Source organism: Ambystoma mexicanum, chromosome 4q (genome assembly GCF_040938575.1).
Source record: "Ambystoma mexicanum isolate Mex_15411 chromosome 4q, UKY_AmexF1_1, whole genome shotgun sequence".
NCBI lineage: Eukaryota > Metazoa > Chordata > Amphibia > Caudata > Ambystomatidae > Ambystoma > Ambystoma mexicanum.
This window is the reverse complement of record NC_090928.1, coordinates 1,210,451,043-1,210,470,573: the sequence shown is the minus strand read 5'-3', so window position 1 is coordinate 1,210,470,573 and position 19,531 is coordinate 1,210,451,043. Positions and strand designations below refer to the sequence as shown.

Sequence of the window (19,531 nt, the reverse complement as noted above, 5' to 3'; positions counted from 1 at the left end):
AAGCTAAGCTCCTGGATATGGCTTTTGATGGTAAGCATCTGTTCGGCCCAAAAGCTGACAAGGTTTTAGAGATCTCTAAAGATTCTAAAGTAGCTGCTAAGACACTGGGGCCAGCGGTGTAACAGCCTGCCAAGCAGTCCTTCAGCTACTCCTCCACAGGCAGGAGCTACAAGTGGCATGTTCCCTTTGGAAGGAAGGCATAGCTACCACAAGCCAAGCAAGGAATGAGGCGTTTCTCATGTACTGGACGGGGCAGATGGGCCTCTAGGGGCCAGCAGACTTTGGCAGCAGTGGCATGGACACCAGTGCCAGCTAAGCTGCTTTGAGTTCTCCCCGCATGTTTCTGTGGTTGGAGGGCAGAGTCTCTGAACACTGGGACAGGTGGAAGGAGATGACCTCTGACACTTGGGCCTTACAGCTTGTCAGATGTGGATACTGTCTTCCCTTTTTAAAAAGACCTCCAGACAGAGCACCCACACCTCCCCAGCCAGAATAGAAGCTCCAGGAAGAACCGAGAGGGTGCTGGCATTTAAGGGTACAGTGGAAGAGGTACCACCTGAGGAGAGAGGATTGGGCTGGTATTCTCGATAGTTTCTTGTGCCCATGACAGTAGGAGAACTCTGTCCCATCCTGTACCCAGTTCCTTAGGAAGGACAAGTTCAGTATGGTGACATTGAATAAAATCCTCCAGGCTCTACCGCTCCAGACTCGTTGGCGTTGCTGTGCCTTCAGGATGCTTATTTTCACATGCCAATTCGTCGAAAGCACAGGCGATTCCTGAGATTTTTCATCAGGGAAACACAATTTCAGTTTAAGGTGCTCCTGTTTGGCTTAACCTCCCCCACCAGGGGTTTCACCACGCTGATGGCAGTGGTGGCGGCTCCCTCAGGAGATCAGGCATCCATGTATTCTCTTACCTGGATGACTGGTTGATCCGAGGGTTGTCTCAAGAGCAGCTGTCGACCCAGCTCGAAGAAACCGGTTCCCTGCTTCATACTTTGGGCTTCTCCCTGAACTTCCAGATGTCCCAGTCCTGGACACCCGGGCAGGGAAGGGTTTCCCTCCTGAAGAATCTTGCCAGTGTCAGACAGATGGTTGAGCTTTTCCAGAATCACGACAGCCTGCCAGCGGCTTCCTTCCTCTACCTTTTAGGCCTCATGGCCTTCTGCATTTCTTTGGTGCCGGAAGCCAAGCTGCAAATGCAATCCTTCCATTGGCTCTTGAGGGTTCAATGGTTCCAGTACTTCAGCAGCATGAAGGACTACCTCAAGGTGTCGAGGGCAGTGGCCAATGACCTCTCGGGTGGGCCAGCAGGGAGAGCATGTTGGCGGCGGAAATCCTTTTGGCCACTGTGGCCCATGGCCCAAGTGGTGACTGATGTGTCCCCGAAGGGCTAGGGAGCACACTGCAGGGGTATGTAGATGAACGTCTTTGGTACCCATTGGAACGCCGGTGGCACATCAACAGTGGAGGCAGCGAGCAGTAGTGTGGAAGGAGTAGTAACCTCAAAGGGGGGCGGTGTTGCCTAGAAAGAGTGAGCAACATTTGAGGCACAGTCGAGGGAGTAGGGAAAGGAGGTGAGTGGCGTTGAAGGAGCAGAGTCGTAAGAGTTACAGCGAGGAGAAAGGAAGAGGAGAGTGCGAGTGTGATTTATTCAGGATCAAATCAAGTTGCCTTCCCTTGTAGAACCCTAATCACTGAATAGAGATGGGGCAGTCTTAGGATGTCCCTGAGGGAGTCTAGTTAGAAAAGGTATTTTACCTTTAGGACCTGCCTCCCAGTATAGTATAGTGTAGATATTAGACATTTGTGATTAACATTCGCTAGCTACTGATACGTTGGTTAGGGAAGAGGCGCTTTTGGAGCTGAGAGAGATGGCTGTAGGGCTTAGTGAAAAATCAAGGTGATCCCTTGAACCATCTCCGAGTCTTAGCGATTCCTGTGCCATCTGTAACTTTCTGTGTTTGTGTTACTTGCTGTACCTTAGTATCATCCCCTCCTGGCAGTTAAGTTGGGCTGCTCATCTCGGTTTCCATCGGTGAGTAGGGTCTAACTTGGTAGAAACCCTGCCTAACACTACAGGATGGTTTTTGTAATCCATAACCCAAGAGCACTTCAAAAGTGTCTCCATTATCCATTACAAGACCAACTTAACTTTCATTTGGTGATTCTATTTCTGATAGCTATTGTATATATATCTAACACTTTCCTCCATGACCCTATCTCCCCTTGAGCAGATTGCTACTCATGTTTGTGTCAGATCCACTATTCCACAGCATCTGTGAGTGAGGAAATGGAGCTGAAACAGAGGTCATCCTATATGGCTCCTTACAATTATTGGATGCTTTTCTTCTGGTACTGATGGCACCATCTGGGTTGTGATGCAATTGTTCTGAAGCCACAAGTCTGTCTGGAAGTTATTTTAGAGGTTGTTAAATCTGTGGAAGGAATTCCATATGTAAGTTAAGTAACTTGTTCTTATATTAAACTGTACCTTTCCGAAGACATCAGAGTTGAAGCCATGTGAAGGTTTTGTCTTGTCCAACAGCTCCTGCCAGTCTGCCGGAAGTCACTGAATTTCTCTTTATGGGATATAAAAACCCTAGATGTGTAATGTCTTCATTTTTTTGTTTGTTTCAATTTTAACTCCTTATGTATTCCTTTAATTCTAGAGTCTTGTGGATGGTTTCTCATTTGTATGTATTAACAAACATCAGGGTAGAACAGGGCATGTAATTGTTGTTGCAATCTCTTTCTGATTGTGTCACTTTTTCCAGGACCTTGAGTGAGCCGCGACAGGCAGACATCCGTAAAGATTGCCTACAGCTCTGGGGGGTGAGTAGTTTCTCTTACGTTCCTGACTGCCACATGTCCAGTAAACCCCTGAAGGCACCGGACTTGTGGCCAGGCTTACAGTTCAATTCATATGTTAATGTTATGTTTATCAAGATAATAAAAATGAATTCACAAAAGTCAAGTCTAGCATGTCCTCCCTCCATCAACACAGTTAGAAATCTACCCCAAGCCACTGGAGATTTTGAAGTGAGATGGCCAAAGAGTATTTCTTTTGAGTGGGTAATTATTGGTAATCGTAGCAAATAAAGTAATCTACCTTTTTGTTAGCTATTCATTGTTTTACACTCCATTTTAGCTGTGCCTTTTGTCAAGTTTTACATGCAACGTGCACCTTTTGAAGGCTCCTTGGGCAACAGTATTCATTGCACATTTTGTAATCTTTGTATAACATTTGTTTCAGTAAAATTATGTTTTGAGTGTTGTGCTAAGAAGGTTAAATGGCCAGACAAAGCTATGCAACCCGCTAATTTGAACTTTCACAGTAGTAAGGTGGTGAACCCTTAAAACGGTTTAGAACTGAATGTGTGCATTTATAAGTGTTTGGAAAGATTTCTCTTTTGAAATCTTTCCCTCCATAGTTTTTTGGACCCTTAATCTTTGTTTTTGCTTTGTTTTGGAACCTGTTGTGACTGTTTGAGGGGAAGTAAGGTCTTCCGCTTCACTTCCCCTGCCTTTTGCTCATTTGTTATGGGGAAACTGATCAGTCCTTCAAGCTGTCAGTACTAGGAAACAGTTACTCCATGACACTGGACCTTCCCCTTACGGATACAACAAGCCAGTGCGCACAATTATTTTACCAGCGAATCCACACACGTAACACACAAACCCACACCCAACCTAACACGAGTACATACGCTAGGCACCGAGTCCTACCCTCACAGATACAGCAATCCTATCACACAACCAACTCACACGTAAGACAACAGACACGGGCGCCAGTCTCTCCTGGTATTGAGCCTATCCTATCATTCTACCCTCACTAACACACCCCTCCCTCTTTCTTTCAGAGCCACGTGAGCCGCTGGAGATGGCCCCAATCGGTTGTAACGGTGCTCAGTATAAGACAAGATAACATAACCACTTTTTGTAACTTTTTTAACATTGGACACAGCATTTTAAAATCAGGGCAATGGGGGCACTTTTGTATCACCTCAGCCTTTTACACCTGGGATTTTTGGTTACTTTTATATGTGCCTAAAGACAGACTGGTGGTAGCAATTATGTTTTTATAATTTTTGTGTCATTTCTAGTGTGCACATTCGCGTTTACCGCAGATGGCTACTGAATGAGACTAGTGCCCTAAAATGCCCACTCCACAAGATTGTCACTTGTATTATGTTAGTCTTACAGAAAGGACCTAAACCAGGATAGCACAGAACCAGAGATGCCTGCCCTTGCCAGACGTTCAAATAAGATGAGTGCTCAATGGTGTCAAAAGCAGCTGACGGATCTAATGAATCAGCGTCCTGACTCCACCCTGATCAGAGACACATGCAAGATCGTCAGCTACTGAGACAAGCCACGCTGAACTAAGTAAAGGGGTGGCCGGGAATCCAAAGTTTCAATAGAAACAGAAGCAATCTGATCGGTAGGAAAATTAGCCGGAAGAGTAGGATCCAACATAGGTTTTTTGAGAAGTGGTATCACTAGTGCATGTTTCAGAGATGGCAGAATAATTCCTGAGGAAGGCATTTTAAGAACCTATGCGGACTGTATGTTTTTTATTGAGTTTTGAGCGATAGTATCACCTGCTTGTTTCATTTACTGTTTTTAAGGCCTAGAATAAATACTCACTTTGGAAACAGGACCCCACTCATTCTTTGGCCATATTGTTGTTTGGCCTTCTTCCTGCCTTGCCCGATCAGGCCTTGCATTTGTCCTGGAAAGCCGCAGATTTCGTGGGCTAGTGATGCCTTTGTGTGTGGCTCAGGAAGGGGATGTGTCTGTCTGGTCCCATTCCACATTCCTGGTGCCAGATAGCCTCAGTGTGGGGCGTGAGTGAAACCAATAGTTGTCCTTGATTGCGCACTACTGGCTGTTTGAATGGTTCAGATCCTTACCATTGGAGGGCTTGGACTTGCTACCAGGCTGAATTCTGCATAAAATGATGATTCCTGCAGCCATTTCTTCAGATCCACATTGGAGCCTAGAATCCCTTATAGAAGAACAACCGAATGAAGGTCCAAAGAAGACTCCCGAAGAGGCCCAGCCTCCTGTCCTGCGTCTGGCCCGGTGAAGCCCTGTTGGAGTAGCTGATCTGCAAAGCCACTGTGCAGTGCTTCAACCGCAGGACCGGTGGGACCAAACAGTTTCACTGGGCTCTCAAGGATCCAGCAATCCTGAGCCTACAGAAGTGTCCCTAGACCACCCAGTGGACTATCTAGCTGTCCAGTGGGATACCTCGCTAGAACCATTGCTGTTACGTGCTTACAGCCTGAACTTTGTTGGTCACCAGCTTGTGGTATTCATGCCGGATTTTAGCCTCCCAGCTTCCAGAGATCTGTCCCGGAAGGACTTCTACAACCGCGACTTGAAGGATACCAGTCTTCATCTGTGTGCTGTGGCTGGAACTCGCCTTCGCCCGTCCCGTGAAGTGCTGGTTTTTTTCCAGGCACGTATCCCATCTGATCGGGATGTATCCGTTTCATTATCACCCATCTCAGCCTGTTCGCTAACAATGCAATAAGAATTTTACTGTCTTGATTTAGTACAAGGGCCTATATGAGCCACGTCTACTCTAGATTTTTTAGGCTTGGGCAGGGGTATTATCACAGCTTCTCCTACCCTGTCAGGAAGCAATTCTATGTCCTATTCTTCATTGGACATTTCTGACATAGCCGGTGCAAGGCTTTCTGCAAATTCCTTATAGAATTTGCTCAGCAATCCGCTGATGTGCTGTGTTTTTCCAGAGCACACAGTCCTAATCATGGCCAGAATTTCGGCCAGCGTTATACGCGCTTCTAGTATCTGAGCTTCATTTGCTTCAAGGTGCAACAATTGAATTGCATTCGGGATCACTATGGCCTTTATCTTCCACCGTCTAATGTGTATTATATGTTGTGAGAAACCTGAAGGTATCTTACCTGACAGTCTACGGGTTTCTGTCACCCAGGTGGCCAGGACACAGCACTCGCTATTGGATCCAGTTCCTGGGGGTGGACCAGTGCAGGATGATCACCTGGATGAGGGATCTTCGGGGAGTGGATGTAGGACACTGAAGGGTGAGACACGGGATCCCCTTTCCTGTAACACTTTTTCCCCATCCTACCAGGTAGGATACCTAGAAGCTCAATCCCCCACCCCCTTTCCTGACACAAACACTTTTGCACGGACAGTTCGTCATGAGCGACAACGGACTAAAACACCAGAGCCGTATACCTGACCTGTCCCAACACCCTGGGCAGGCAAGGTCAATTACTAATCATTACATACACCTGACTCCCATCACACTTCCCACACAGATAAAAGGCGGTGCACAAAAGCACACTCTGAACGAGGAAGAAGCAGTTCCAAGGTGTCGATTTAACACAAGGAGAAAGGACGGCAAGACCGGAGAGGGTTGCATGAGGGAAGTAACCTGGACCTCTAGAAACTGCTACTTTAACATGGCTTGGAAAGTGAGAAGCCTAAGACCGGGAACTGAAGCTGATCAAACCTACACTGTGCATCAAAAGTATCTGGGGCGCTCCTGTGTCGATAAGCCGGGCCGGGAGGAGTGATTGCCACTGTGTTACTGTCCTTGGCTACTGCAAGAAAGCCACACCAGGAGAAGCAGCACAGCCGGTGAGTCGGAGAAACAGATAAGAAATCAGCTTGTGTTTGTCCAAGGTTGCGAGAGGCAACATTGAATGAAGAAAATCCACAAAGGACAGTGTTTGAAGCGCATGTGATGAGGCAAGAACAAGTGGAAACTAAAGGAGTGAATGTACTTTGAAAAACCCAAGTCAGATACATTTTACAGAGTCGTCTGGCGTCACGTTGGTGCTCATTCGAAGGTCTCTGTTAGGTATCCAACTGAATGGCAACTGCATTATAAAAAAGGAACTTTGTATCGAAGTGGTCCTGCGATGGGACAAGCTAAACCCTGTGCACATTCGAAAGTCTTAGATAAGTATAAAGTGAACTGCAATTGTTCCGAGCCTGGCTGAGGGATACTAATTGAATGGAATAAACGGATCTGAGCCCGGGTGAGGGGGTTTCGGAGTGAACCGTGAGTCACCCGAGAAGGAATATTGTTGGAATTGTAAAATAAAGTGATCTGAACCCGGCTGACGGGGATCCAGGGAGAGACACCCAAATCATGTAGTGATAAGAAGGAAGGAACTTTCTATTTTTGTTCTGTTCATCAGACCCTCCAAATCAAGACACTTTAATGGAAAAGAGACTTGAGCACAGAACCCTGATACTGGAATGGGAACTGTATCCTCGTGTCAAGGAAGCCAGAGTGTGCGCTTGACTCGGGTGAACCTCCTTGCCCCGTGCTGAAAACTTGGACAAGGAAGGCCAATGACCCAAACATCCTGACATATCATTTTGTGAATACTTCTTTCTTTTTCATTAACATTACGCCACACTATTTGTAAATTAGCAGTAAGGATTGGCAATAGTTTTTTTTTTAGTATAGGACCTTTTATTTTGACAAGACTCCACTAGGACTGCATTATTATTATTTGATGGTCGTAACTTGCTCTCATCTCAAGGTTTAGGTTTAGATAAGCGTTTTTCACCACCTTGTGAAATTTAAACTCCTTTGAACTGTTGTCACTTGTGTCTGTCCTACTTCGATACCATGCCTTCCTTACAATGTATGCAAACAAAGCTTTCTTAACATCTGTTGGAGGGTTCCGCCTGTCAGTCCCAGATACAAATGGACCCATTGCATGTCCCAGAACTCCCAGTCCTTTCAACACTTAAAATGCACTTTCTGGTTGCCTCTGCACTTGTCTTGGAGCCTCATGTACCTCCTTGTCAGTGATGCCACCGCTGTGGACCTGTGGTTGCTTTTCCTCAGGTTTGTTAGTGTTTAATGCCTTCAATTAGCGAGGCTGCTCACACTTTGGAGTTCCTGCTCTTTGCTGGGTCTTGAGGGAGCTTGTGTGTTACTGCTGCTGCGCTGTCGACTCCACGTTGTGATTACACCCAAAGTTGTCAAATCAAACTTTTTACTTGCTGCTATCTTCTAGAGTTTTTCTTGCACATTTCTTGAGCATTTGTTAATTAGATACCAGCCTGTGGTTGTTGGCTGCACAATTGCCATTTCTCCTCAGGGCTGATATGCTTCTCGTTCGCTTATGTCCCTGTGTAATACCCACCAGCCAGGGCCTCGCACACTCCTCGCCGCAGTCGCTTATGGTAATTCCCCTCTCAAAGAGCGTGATAATTTGCAGCTGTACTCAAGCCCAGCGCTTTTCTTTCGCTACGGCTACGTGCTGCGCGGCTGTCCGGTCACTTACTACTTCCTCGTTTCCTCGTTCTGTTGGGGTCGCCACAGCGCTCAGCAGTTGCCGTTGCCCGCAGGGATCGATGAGTCCAATTTCTTGCCGTGCTAGGGATACTAGGTAATCAGCCTCCAGATCCATTCACGATGGTCCACCGAACAGGGGGCTCCCGCCCCGGCCCCACACCTCTTCAGAGGCTCTTCTGTTTTGTGTGGTGATTTCGCCCTCTTCTGCTCTTCACTGCTTGCTGTTTTATTGCCCCCCCCTCTAGTCTGGGCCCTAGTTTCTCCCATGCTGTCTGAGTTTGTTGCTGATCTTAGATTGCGGTATGGGACTGTGATAGTCCTCAGTGATTTTAATCAGCATACTAATTATCCTAATGATGCTCAGGCAAACCATCTTATTTCCGCTTTTGTTGATTTGGATCTGCCCAAGTTGGTGGCAGGTCCCACTCATTGCCGGTGAAATACTCTAGATTTACTTTTTGCTCCGCCTTTGCTGGTCAAACATTTTCTGATGCTTCCAGTAATTTGGTCTATCATTTTGTTATTCCTTTTTCTGTGAACATCTCAGTGACTTTATCCCCTCCTGTGCTGCCTCGGCCACCCTCCCGGCATTGGAGTAGAATCAAGCATTCAGCTGTCGCCACTGGCATCTTACATCTCCTGCCTACACATGGTCCTTGTGACTTCGGGTCTATTCTGTCTGCTATGACAGCTAAAGCTAATGAGTTAGCCCCTCTCAAAGCATCGAAACCTTGCCTGTACGCAAGCAGAGCGCAAGTGGTGCATCACTTTTTTCCCAACGACACTCCTAGCTTTATGCAGAGTTACGCCGACCTACCAACATGCTCTCACAATTGTTAAGTGCACCTACTTTGCCGCTCGGGTGGAAGCCGCGGTGAACTCCCCCAAATAATTAATCCAACTGGTTAATTCGTTTTCTTCCCCTTCAGCCATCAAGGTGGTGATTCCCTTGCAAACATTGTGCAACTCTCTCACATTTTTGGGATGATACAATTACTATTATCAGGCAAAAGATTGCAGACACCTGTACTACCTTGTCCATTTCGACTGACCCTTCTGCCTTAAACCCGTTGGTGCCTAGCTGGTCCACTTCTCCGGTATTCTCGGTATCCAAAGTTATGGCAACTGCCCTCGGGATAAAATCAGCTTCACCTGTCGATCCCATTCCGCTTAAGAGGTATTATTTCTAGTATTGCACCACCTCTTACTTTGGCGGTGTGAGGAGATGCCCGTGCTGGCACCGGCGACTCCCCTTCCCAGTGCAACAGAAGTGCAGTGAACACCGGTGGCTCCCCCTCCCAGTGCTGCAGAAGTGCAGTGGACATCAGCGGTCCCCATACCCAGTGCTACTGAAGTGCAGTACCCTGATTACAGGAGCCCTCCCAGCTTTGCTTTTGTCCTTGACATGGTGCTGACCACGGGATCCCCTGCTGTGCCGCGAGAGAAACACCCGGTACAGGATCAACTGTGCGCTGTGGTGGGCCATCCACATGCAGTCGTGAAAGACAGAGTGAGAATTCAACCACATCCTTACCTCCACAACCTTTCAGACTCCACGATCCTCCCATGCAGCATCTATGGCATGAACAATCCCCAACTCTTTCCGTCTTCCGGTGGGATCCCAGCAACCAGGATAGGACGAACGGTGGCCATGATGGGTGGAGCATCCACTATGAGGCTATCTCAGAAAGTTCCAAAGAAGTCTCTCTCTGATTGGTGGGATCCCAGGGGGTTACTATAAAGGCAAGTAGAGTCTCTGAACACAGTTGCTCTTGTTACATTCTAGGAAGGATGCCAGAGAGACCAGAAGCTAGAGAACTGGTGGGCCTATGCAGAGGAACGAGAGGGGCAGATGTATGCCTCAGCAACTCAAGTGGTATAGAAGGACTGCTGATAGCTCAAGAGTGTGAAGGAACATCAATACTGTAATCCTCAGCCATTCATGAATAATACGAGCATTAACCTGAGTACTTCCCCAGGAAACGTCTGAGCGGGAGAGACCATTCAGGTTCTAACACTAGCACAGGTACCAAGGCTGCTTCTGTTACCGGCCGCCAGGACGAGGGGTCACTATATCCTTCCGGTGACATCGCTGAGGGACTGCAAGGTTCTTTTACCAGGTGTCCACCCGAGGGGCTATGCCCTCCTACCGGACAAATGTGTGAGGGGGCGCCTGTACGCAGAACTACCGGCGACACAGCGGAGGGCATAGCGCCTACCAGGCCCTGTCCTGAGGTGCAGGGCAGGCCTCAAGTGTCACCGCCAAGAGTCCAGTAGGAGGCCAGGCCCAGCGCGGCAAGCATCACGACGCAGGTACGTGTCATGCAGCTTGACCAAATGGCTGCCGCGCCAGACAAAATGGCTGCTCGCCCGATGACACCCCTATTCCTGAAGCAGGTGGGAGAACAAGTTTCCACCAGGTACGTGGCCTATAGCATAACCTTCAGCATTGCAGGGCAGATGCGCCCCGCAGCCAGTAAGGCAGAGTACCCACAGGCCTCAACAGCCGCAGGGCCCAGCTACTACTCCTGCGCCACCTACCGCCCCACCGGCCTGTGAGGACAGGTTTTTTTAAACGTTCCTCACTATTATGTAGTCCCCTCAGATGGGAGCCATCCTTCAGGATTTGATTAGGGACATGCTGCCTCCAGTCCCGCTGTTAGCGCCCACAGTCATTCCTCCTATGGCTCCAGCGCCTCAGGCCCCACGCAGCCCCAGCTGCCCACGCCACGTCCCACAGTTCCGGCACCCCTGACTCCTGTAGCTCAGGCGGTTCGACACCAGCCTCCACAGCAGCCTCTGGCTCCGGTCAGCACACCACTGCCTTCGGCACCCAGTACTCCCCCATCTGCTCCGGACCAGTAGGACACCCTGGTGGACACAGATGAAGAGGAGGACCCTGACACGCCATCTTTGGTCAAGACCTTCCACGAACGGCTCACAGGTTTGGCCGAATACTTGGGGCTTCCTCAACCCGAGACTGAACAACCAAAGGCGGGGGTCCTAGCCAAAGTCCTCACTCTACACCCAGCGGCTAGAACTGGAATCCCAAAGCAGAAGGACGTTGATGCATTGGCCAAAAAGGGATGGCTCAAACCCCATTCGCCGCAGCCTACCAATCTGCGCCTCAGCACCAAGTGCAGGCAATTGGAGGGGATCCACTGTTGCTGTCAGTATGCCCTCAAACACACTTGTCGTTGATTGCCGCGGCCTCACTCTACTCCAAGCCATAGTCTTCCTCGGCTACCTAGTCTTCAGCGCTGCTAGGCAAGGAGGAGAAGATCTTGGAGGCATATGGATTGAAGGTCTATTCCAACGCCTCCCTACACCTATTGTCAGTCTAATGCAGGTGCTATGCTCGCAGCCGTTAATCAGATTCTTTGGCGGGAAATAGCCGACTTCCTTCAGGAACTTCCGGTGCACAGTCACGCGCGTCTCAAGGCGGGGCTGGCGGAAGCAAAAATGGTGGCTCAGGACATCATGCAATCCACTGTTGCGCATATAGAATCCTCAGGCCGTGCCATCTGCATCGCCACAGACAAGAGAAGGACTGCCTGGCTACGGGCTAACAAGTTGAACCCGGATGTCCAGGAACGCATATTGGACATTTGACATTTGAGGTTGGCAACCTTTTTCATTCCACCACCGATGAGGCTCTTCATAAGAAAAACTGTTTGCAGACTGCAAAATCCTTATCTATCCTCACGAAGTCCACGTCCAAGACGTGCAGCGAGACGCACCAATGTTCTGACAAGGGGAGGGCCTTAGGCACGTTCCGGGGCTTCTAGGAACTAAGATCAAGACAGCCGGACCGATCTCCAAGCCAGCACCGGTGTAAACAGCAATAGGCAGGGAATAAGGGCTTCTTTCAGTCCCCCTCCTCAGTCCTAGCCTCAGAGGGGAAAAAGTCATGACACGCCCCTCCGGGGCCACATGTCTCCGGTGGTGGGCAGGCTTTACCTTCACGCACAATATTGGCACACAAGGTTCGCGGACCCCTGGATTCTATCAGTAGTGTCCACGGGCTACTGCCTACCGGTTCCTCCATCTCCTCTCCTCCCCTCCAATCCCACAGAATGGGACAGCAACTCTGTTGGCGGAAATTCGATCGCTCGTACAGAGCCAGGCAGTGGAAGAAGTCCCAGCCTCCCAGTGCAGTATGGGCTTCTACTCCAGGATTTTTGCCATACACAAGAAGAACCTGGCTAGCCTGAGAGTTGTTTTGGACCTCTCCACCTGAACCTTTCCCTCCCTCTTCAAAAGTTCAAGATGGTTTTCCCAGCTCTTATTGCAGAGACCCTGTGGAGGGGAGACTGGATGTGCTACCTGGATCTGAAGGACACTTACCTACACGTCCAGATGTGACAGCCTCATTGGTCTTTTCTGAGGTTCAGGATCATGGGCTTTCATTTCCAATACAAGGTTCTACCCTTTGGCCTCAATTCAGCCCCAGGGTCTTTACCAGACTTATGCATGTGGTGGCAGCCCTTCTCAGGTCCCAGGGTCACCATATCTAACCGTACCTAGACGACCGGCTCGTCAGTGCGAGATCCCGGAGCCGGTCCATCACACCTCCTCCACCCTCATGAATATGCTACACAATTTGGGATTTTCCATCAATCTCAAGAAGTCACACATGAAGCCTACACAGAATCTAACGTTCCTGTGCATCAGAGGGCCGCAGGGCATTTTCTCAGCAGAGCGGTGACCTCAGCATGGTGTTACCAACACCTCTTGGGTATCATGGCGACATGTCTCTTGGCAGTGCCATACACGAGGCTCAAAATGAGATGATTACAACTGCACTTAGCATCCTCCTGGAGTCGGGAGGGGGTTCCCAGGAGGAACTCGTCCACATTCCTCCCTTTTTCCACCAGGACCTTGTCTGGTGGAGCACAGACTGCAACCTGGGGATGGGCAGGCCCTTCAGGCAACCAGCACTGCCTACAAAACTCTTCCTTGGAGTGCTGGGGAGCCACCCTGGACAGCCACAGTGTCCATGGAGTCTGGTCTCTCCAGGAACAGGAGAGGCCCATATCAATTGGCTAGAGCTCAAGGTATCTGGCTTGCTCTCAAAGCCTCTCTTCCGATGATCAGTGACAAGATGGTCCTCATCCAAACAGACAATTCCACCAGCATATATTACATCAACAAGCAGGGTGGCACCAGGTCTCCTCCCCTATGCGCCTTGACAGTCAACATTTGGGAATGGGCTCTGGCGAACTACTTTCACTTGAGGGCAATCCACCTACCAGGGGGGGTTCAACCTGGAGGCGGACAGGCTCAGCAGACTGGGGGCAGACAACTACAAGTGGCAGTTGAATGAACAAGTCCTGCAAGGGATCTTCAACAGATGGGGTCATCCTCAGGTGGATCTTTTTGCCACCTGGTCCAACAGGAGGTGCCTTCAGTTAGCATCCTGGCAGGCACAGGGCTGGGGTTCTCTGTGCGACGCGATGCAGATACAATGGGACAACATGAACGCCTACACCTTTCCTCCCACTCCCATGGTTCACAGGGTAATCTGCAAGATCAGGGAGGCCCGGCACCTCCAGGGTCATACTGATAGCTCCATGGTGGCCCAAGAGGCCATGGTTGTCGGAACTACTCAGCCTGTCGGATCAGGCCCCGGTGCACCTTCCTTCATGCTGGGTCCAGCTCATCTACTCTCACAGCAGGGGGGCACAGTAATTCACCCCGCCCCGCAGAAACTGGCCCTCGCAGTGTGGTTCCTGAACAGGCCACACTAAGGCATCTAGATCTGTCTCAGGTAACCTAGGCATTCTACAGGGCGCCAGGAGTGATGCTACCAGGAGTCGGTACAAAAGCAAGTGGACTAGATTCTGCCACTGGGGTTTAACCTGCACTCTGTTCGATGTCCTATCCTTCTCTGCACACCTTGCTCACCCAGGGGTACAGGTGGACACATGTCGCACCTATTTGGCGGCAATCAGAGTTTGGAGGAGGGTGTATTTTCTTCCTCTAATCCGGCGGTTAAAAGACATCTGGCGGGCCTCACCAGGCTCTACCCGCGTATCAAAAGGCCACACCCGTGTGGGACATTAACCTGGTCTTAGGCGCCGTAGCTCATAAACCATTCAAACCCATGGCGTCCGCGGACATCAAGCTAGTCACTTTTAAGACAGCCCTACTGGTGTGCCTTACATCTGCACACAGGGTCAGTAAAATCCAGGCACTGGTCGCTTCAGAGCCTTATGCATTCATGGCCACAGGACCCAGAAGACAAAAACCACACCATCTAGTGATGGGGGCAGTGGGTCACTTGACTCACTTATGTCTCTTTGGGACATATAAACACAGGGGCCCTGGCTGGACTCATATAGAGTTGTGAGCAGGAACACTTTATTTCAGTGCAGGAGTGCTTTTACTTTATTTCAGTGCAGGAGTGCTTTTAATTTACAAGAACTTTCCAGGAGCTGAATGCCTTTATTCCAGAGAACATCCTCATGTGCTGACTCATCGGATGTGGCAGGCAGGCTGAACCTGGTGGGCATGGCTTCAGAAGCTCAGCTATATAAGCTGCTCCATCCTTAAGGCCGGTGCTTCGCGTTACTGTGCACTCGAGTTCAACCTGACGCTCACCGCCGCTTGGACCAGTTTACTTACCTTTGAAACCAGGCGTTCTCCTGCATACTCACCTCCAGGAAACCAGTGCTTCATCGCTTCATCTGCAGACTCATCTCCTGACATCCATTGATCTTGATCCCGATGCCGCAGCACTGCATTCCGCATCCACGAAATCGGACCCTGTAAAGAAAAGGTTAGAACATCCGTCCTAGGGCCGCACCGCATTTGACCACAGCGCGCCCCCTAGTTAACAATTTACCAGCTACTGTACCGCTGCAGCTTCGTTCCTCAATCCCTCCGTCTGTCGCCTCGAGCTCTGCAGCTTCTGCCAGGACGGCACCATCACCTGCAGTGGAAGCAAGCAAAAGAGCAAACATCAAAAGTGGAACAGACAGCAATACAAGACAACAAACTTTACAATACAATAAAAACAGATGAGGAAAGACAAAGGCAAACAGGAACACTTACCTGAAGTATAGTGGCTTAGTCGCAGCCAGGACTGGACTACCACGTGCAAGGGACCAGTGAAGGAACTCGGTCCAGATCATACAAGCGCCCCTGCCAGAAGCAGCAGGATGGAGTCCTCGCCAAAACTAATCAACAGGTTAGCTTTCCAGGGACAGCGCATCCCACGGGTACCACGGTTTGGGAGAAGGGGTTTGGAAGGGGATCAGGTGCACAAGCTGGCATACTCACGCCCCCTATTCTCCACGCAGGAGCAGTCCCGAGCAGCATCACCTATTACCACCAGTCACCACATAAGCGCAGAGGGTGAATTCGGACCCAAGCAACCTCACCCCTGGTAGAGCTGCAACTGTGCCCCAACGCCTCCGCAGAGACCAGGTGAGCGTAACAATACTACTTTTCATAAGGACAAGGTGGTGCTTAGAACGCACGCCGCATTCTTACCAAAGGTGGTCTCCTCTTTCCACCTTAATGAGGAGATAATGTTCCCTCCTTCTTTGCGGACCCGAAGTACGATGCTCATAGGGTTCTGCACTTTCTAGACTTCAGGCGCGCGCTAAAATACTACCTGGACAGGACTAAAACCTTTCGCAAGTCGGAAGCTCTCTTTGTCACCTTCGGTGGGTCAAGGCCAGGCTATCAAGCTTCCAAAGCCTCCATAGCAAGATGAATGGTGGCGGCTATCAAGGAGACCTACGAGGGGCAGCACAAACCGCTCCCGGCAAATATGCATGCCCACTCTATCAGAGCCAAGGCTACAGCTGTGGCTTTCCAGAGGCGCGTTCCGTGGCAGGTCATCAGCAGGGCGGCTACGTGGGCTACCCCTTTGGCCTTCTGCAAGCACTACTGTTTGGATGCCAGCTCCAAGTCTTACACATCATTTGGACAGGCAGTGTTAAGGAACTTGTTTTTTTCGGAGGGTCACCTCTCCACCCTCAGGCTACATTTAGTTGTAATCACCCAGCAGTATGGAGGAAAGGGGACGGGACGTAGGAGTAATTCTAAGATACTCACCATAGTGACAAAGGTACTCCTAGTCCATAGTCCCCTTTCCTCCATACGTCCCACCGTTCTCCCCCTTAATAAAATTGGTGTTATTAGGCAATGGTAATATTGTCGACACTTCAAATGAGAATGAGGAGTGGCGCCGGTGGGCGGAGTCAGGGCATGCTCCTAGGGCCGCGCCTTGCGCTCCTTTAAATTTACAGGAGAGGAAGATTTTTTCTGGTGAAATGTTTTCTGTCTCCCGTCCCTAGCGAGGGACGCCCATGCAGTATGGAGCAAAGGGGACTATGGACTAGGAGTACGTTAGTCACTACTGTGAGTAATTTATAATTTCCCTTGTACCATTTCCTATGAACCTCCTGGAGTCCCTGGTCACCCCCCTTCTTCGTTCTTTTCTGGAGGACTCTGGGGACTCTCAATCCTTTTCAATCCAGTTTCCTAATGGGCAAGGGAACAGATTCGGTCTTGGTGTCGGTAGCGTATGATTTGGATCAAGGCGGCACAAGGGCCTTGATCCTGCTGGACCTTTCTGCCGCATTTGACACCATGGAACACTGTAGCCGGAGGGAGAGGCTGTCCTCTGCTGGTATCTCTAGCTGGGTCCTTGATTGGTTTGTGTCTTTTCTTTCTGAACGCTGTCCGTCTCATTCACTCCCTCCTTTCACATGTGTGGCTAAACCTCTTACGTGTGGTGTCCCCCACGATTCGGCCCTTCCCCCCTCTTCTTTCCAATGTATATATTCTACCTCTCATTAAACTTATACACTTCTTTTAGTTTTTGGTGTTTTTCTTATGCGAATGAGACACAGATCTTGGTCTGGCTTGATATTTCTGTACAGGCTACTGCAGAACGCTGTTGCTCCTGTCTTGTAGCGGTCTGACTGGATGGGTAGGAACTAGCTCTGCTTGAATGGTGACAAAACCGAGGTGCTTATAGTCGGGGCTACGCCCAAGCTCTCCGGGAGGTCCACAGCGTTCTGTCCTGTGGAACTTGGTCCTTTGCCTTGAAAGGAAGCGCCCCCAAGACAGCACGATCCTCCCCGCAATGAGAGACAATAAAGGACTCTCCCGTAATGGGAATAAGGCCAAGACAGAGTGCGGGTGAGCGTAAGTGGGAGTTTATCAATCAGAATAGGGCATGCAAAGAACTCTGCAACCTTCGAGAGCGCTCTGTCCGACAATAGCAAAGGCAGGCGTATATCTAATACAAAAAACGTCATGAGAACCTACACACTATAGGGGGCACAAGTTCATTGGGATTGGGTGGCAACGACTAACCATAGGTGTTGCTGCAGCGTGGTTGGTCTTGGCAGGAGGACGTCACTGGTCAGCCTCGTGGGTTGGGCTGGGCCTGGCAGGTCGGCTTGAGTTCATCCGGGTGGTGTTGGTATGCTGGGGCAGCCTGTGACAAAGATGAATACCTTCCCTGACTTGTTTGCCCTAAGCCATGCACATTACAGTTGGTTAAGAAATAACATGTTATTCTCTGCAGTAAATCTTTCAGTAGGTTATCTTACGAATAAATGCAACACAGGAGGAATGCACCTTGTGGAGGGTCTGGTGGCCGTTCGTCAGGGCGTGATTTACCTGTGTCCTGTTGACCGGTATTATAGGTCGAGAGGCTGGGCTCTGGGGCATGGGACGGGTGGTACATGTCTTTTCGTTTCGTTAGAAGTTGTTATGAATGAGCTGCTGTGTCTTATCCCAGTGTTGGGGGTCACGCTTGTACGGAGCCATGAATCTTGAGGTGGTCTGGGGGATTGTGGGGTTTACGAGAGGGTGCTGGTGGATCTGTGGATTCAAACGGAGGTTCACTGCCGCGTTGTAAATAACGCAGGTGGCGGGCTGTAGCCTTGGATGCTGTAACGGGGCCTCCAAATCTTTGAAGCGGCTCCAGCTTGGATGGGGGAGGTGGGGTAGCGCGGCACAGGCCTTAGCTCTCTTGTCTGGCAGGCTTCGTAGGGTGGGAGGGAGAATGGCCTTGCACATATTCACAAAGGTATTTTTCTCGTGTGTTGCCGACTTTTAGGTGCAGATCATTAATAATCGTTTGACTCGTTTAAACTATCCGAACACACATATATTTTAACTTCATTAAACATTTCTTTGGCACAGTCAGTCTGAGTACCTTATAATTGAAAAGCATTCTATTCACTACATTGTTTGATTATTTATATACATTTTGCATTGTGTGAGGTAGTACTAGGTTGTGGAACACAGAGATTGATACTTGCCGCCGTGGGTGACTAGGAAAACATATAAGGGTTGAGATTTCTACACAAAATTAAAAATACTTACATACCTATACTATAAGTTTCATTGCATAATTATGTGCACCCTTCACTGTGATATAACAACATTAGTTCAGTTATAGTGAAAGGTCGTGGGGTGTGGGTGTCATATAAGCGTACACTTCTACAATTACCATGCAGTTTGCAGGTTTTTTAAGAGAAGAGGTTCTCTAACATTAATACTTGAATTCTTTCCTGCTTTCATCAGATGGCTATGCTACAGTTTTCCCCGTCGCCCTGGCCTTGCTGACCAGGTCACGCGGGGCGCAGTATTACATTGTGGACGGTGAAGTGTTAGACTGTTAGTATTTTGTGTTAGCTCATACCCAACTTTCTCATGGGAACGCGCTTGCAGCGGATCTGCCATGGGGCTGCGGCGACAGGGATGCTTGAAAGCCCTCCAAAGGTGGGGGCCGCGCTACAATGCGCTGAGCTCACGCCATCTTTGCTAGGCAAGATGGCTTCTAGGCCTACCTAACTTTTAGTACATATGAACAATGGATACGTGTGGGCAATGTCATCAGCGTGCGACCCCTCCTCCACCTGGGCCCGGGTGGCATGAGGGGGCGCCCGCAGAGCCATGGTCCTCACCTGAGGAGAAGATGCGGGCGAGGGGGGTCTCCAAGACCAGTCCTCCCCTACAGCCTCCATCCTCGTCCGTAGTCAAGAATGTAGGCGTGAAGTTTTCGGCTCCACTGTTGATGCAGGGGCAGGTAAGTGCTGTTTCCCAATCTGTCCATTTTGAATTACGAACTCTCTGTATGGTTCTGCCCGATCTACCTTTACCTTGTTATCCTCTGGTGGCATCTTCTCTCACTTCAGGCTCACTTGACTACTGCAATGCTCTGTTTTTAGCTCAGCC

General features: G+C 49.6%; 1 protein-coding gene across 1 annotated transcript in view; it reads left to right on the top strand.

Moving 5' to 3' along the window:
- The window catches only part of CMTR1 (cap methyltransferase 1), a 2,036,190-nt gene that overhangs the window by 879,585 nt on the left and 1,137,074 nt on the right, over positions 1-19,531 (top strand). Inside the window, exon 15 of the mRNA XM_069608763.1 lies at positions 2,778-2,835. Coding sequence (XP_069464864.1) covers positions 2,778-2,835 — 58 coding nt within the window. The remainder of the gene's footprint in view (positions 1-2,777; positions 2,836-19,531) is intronic.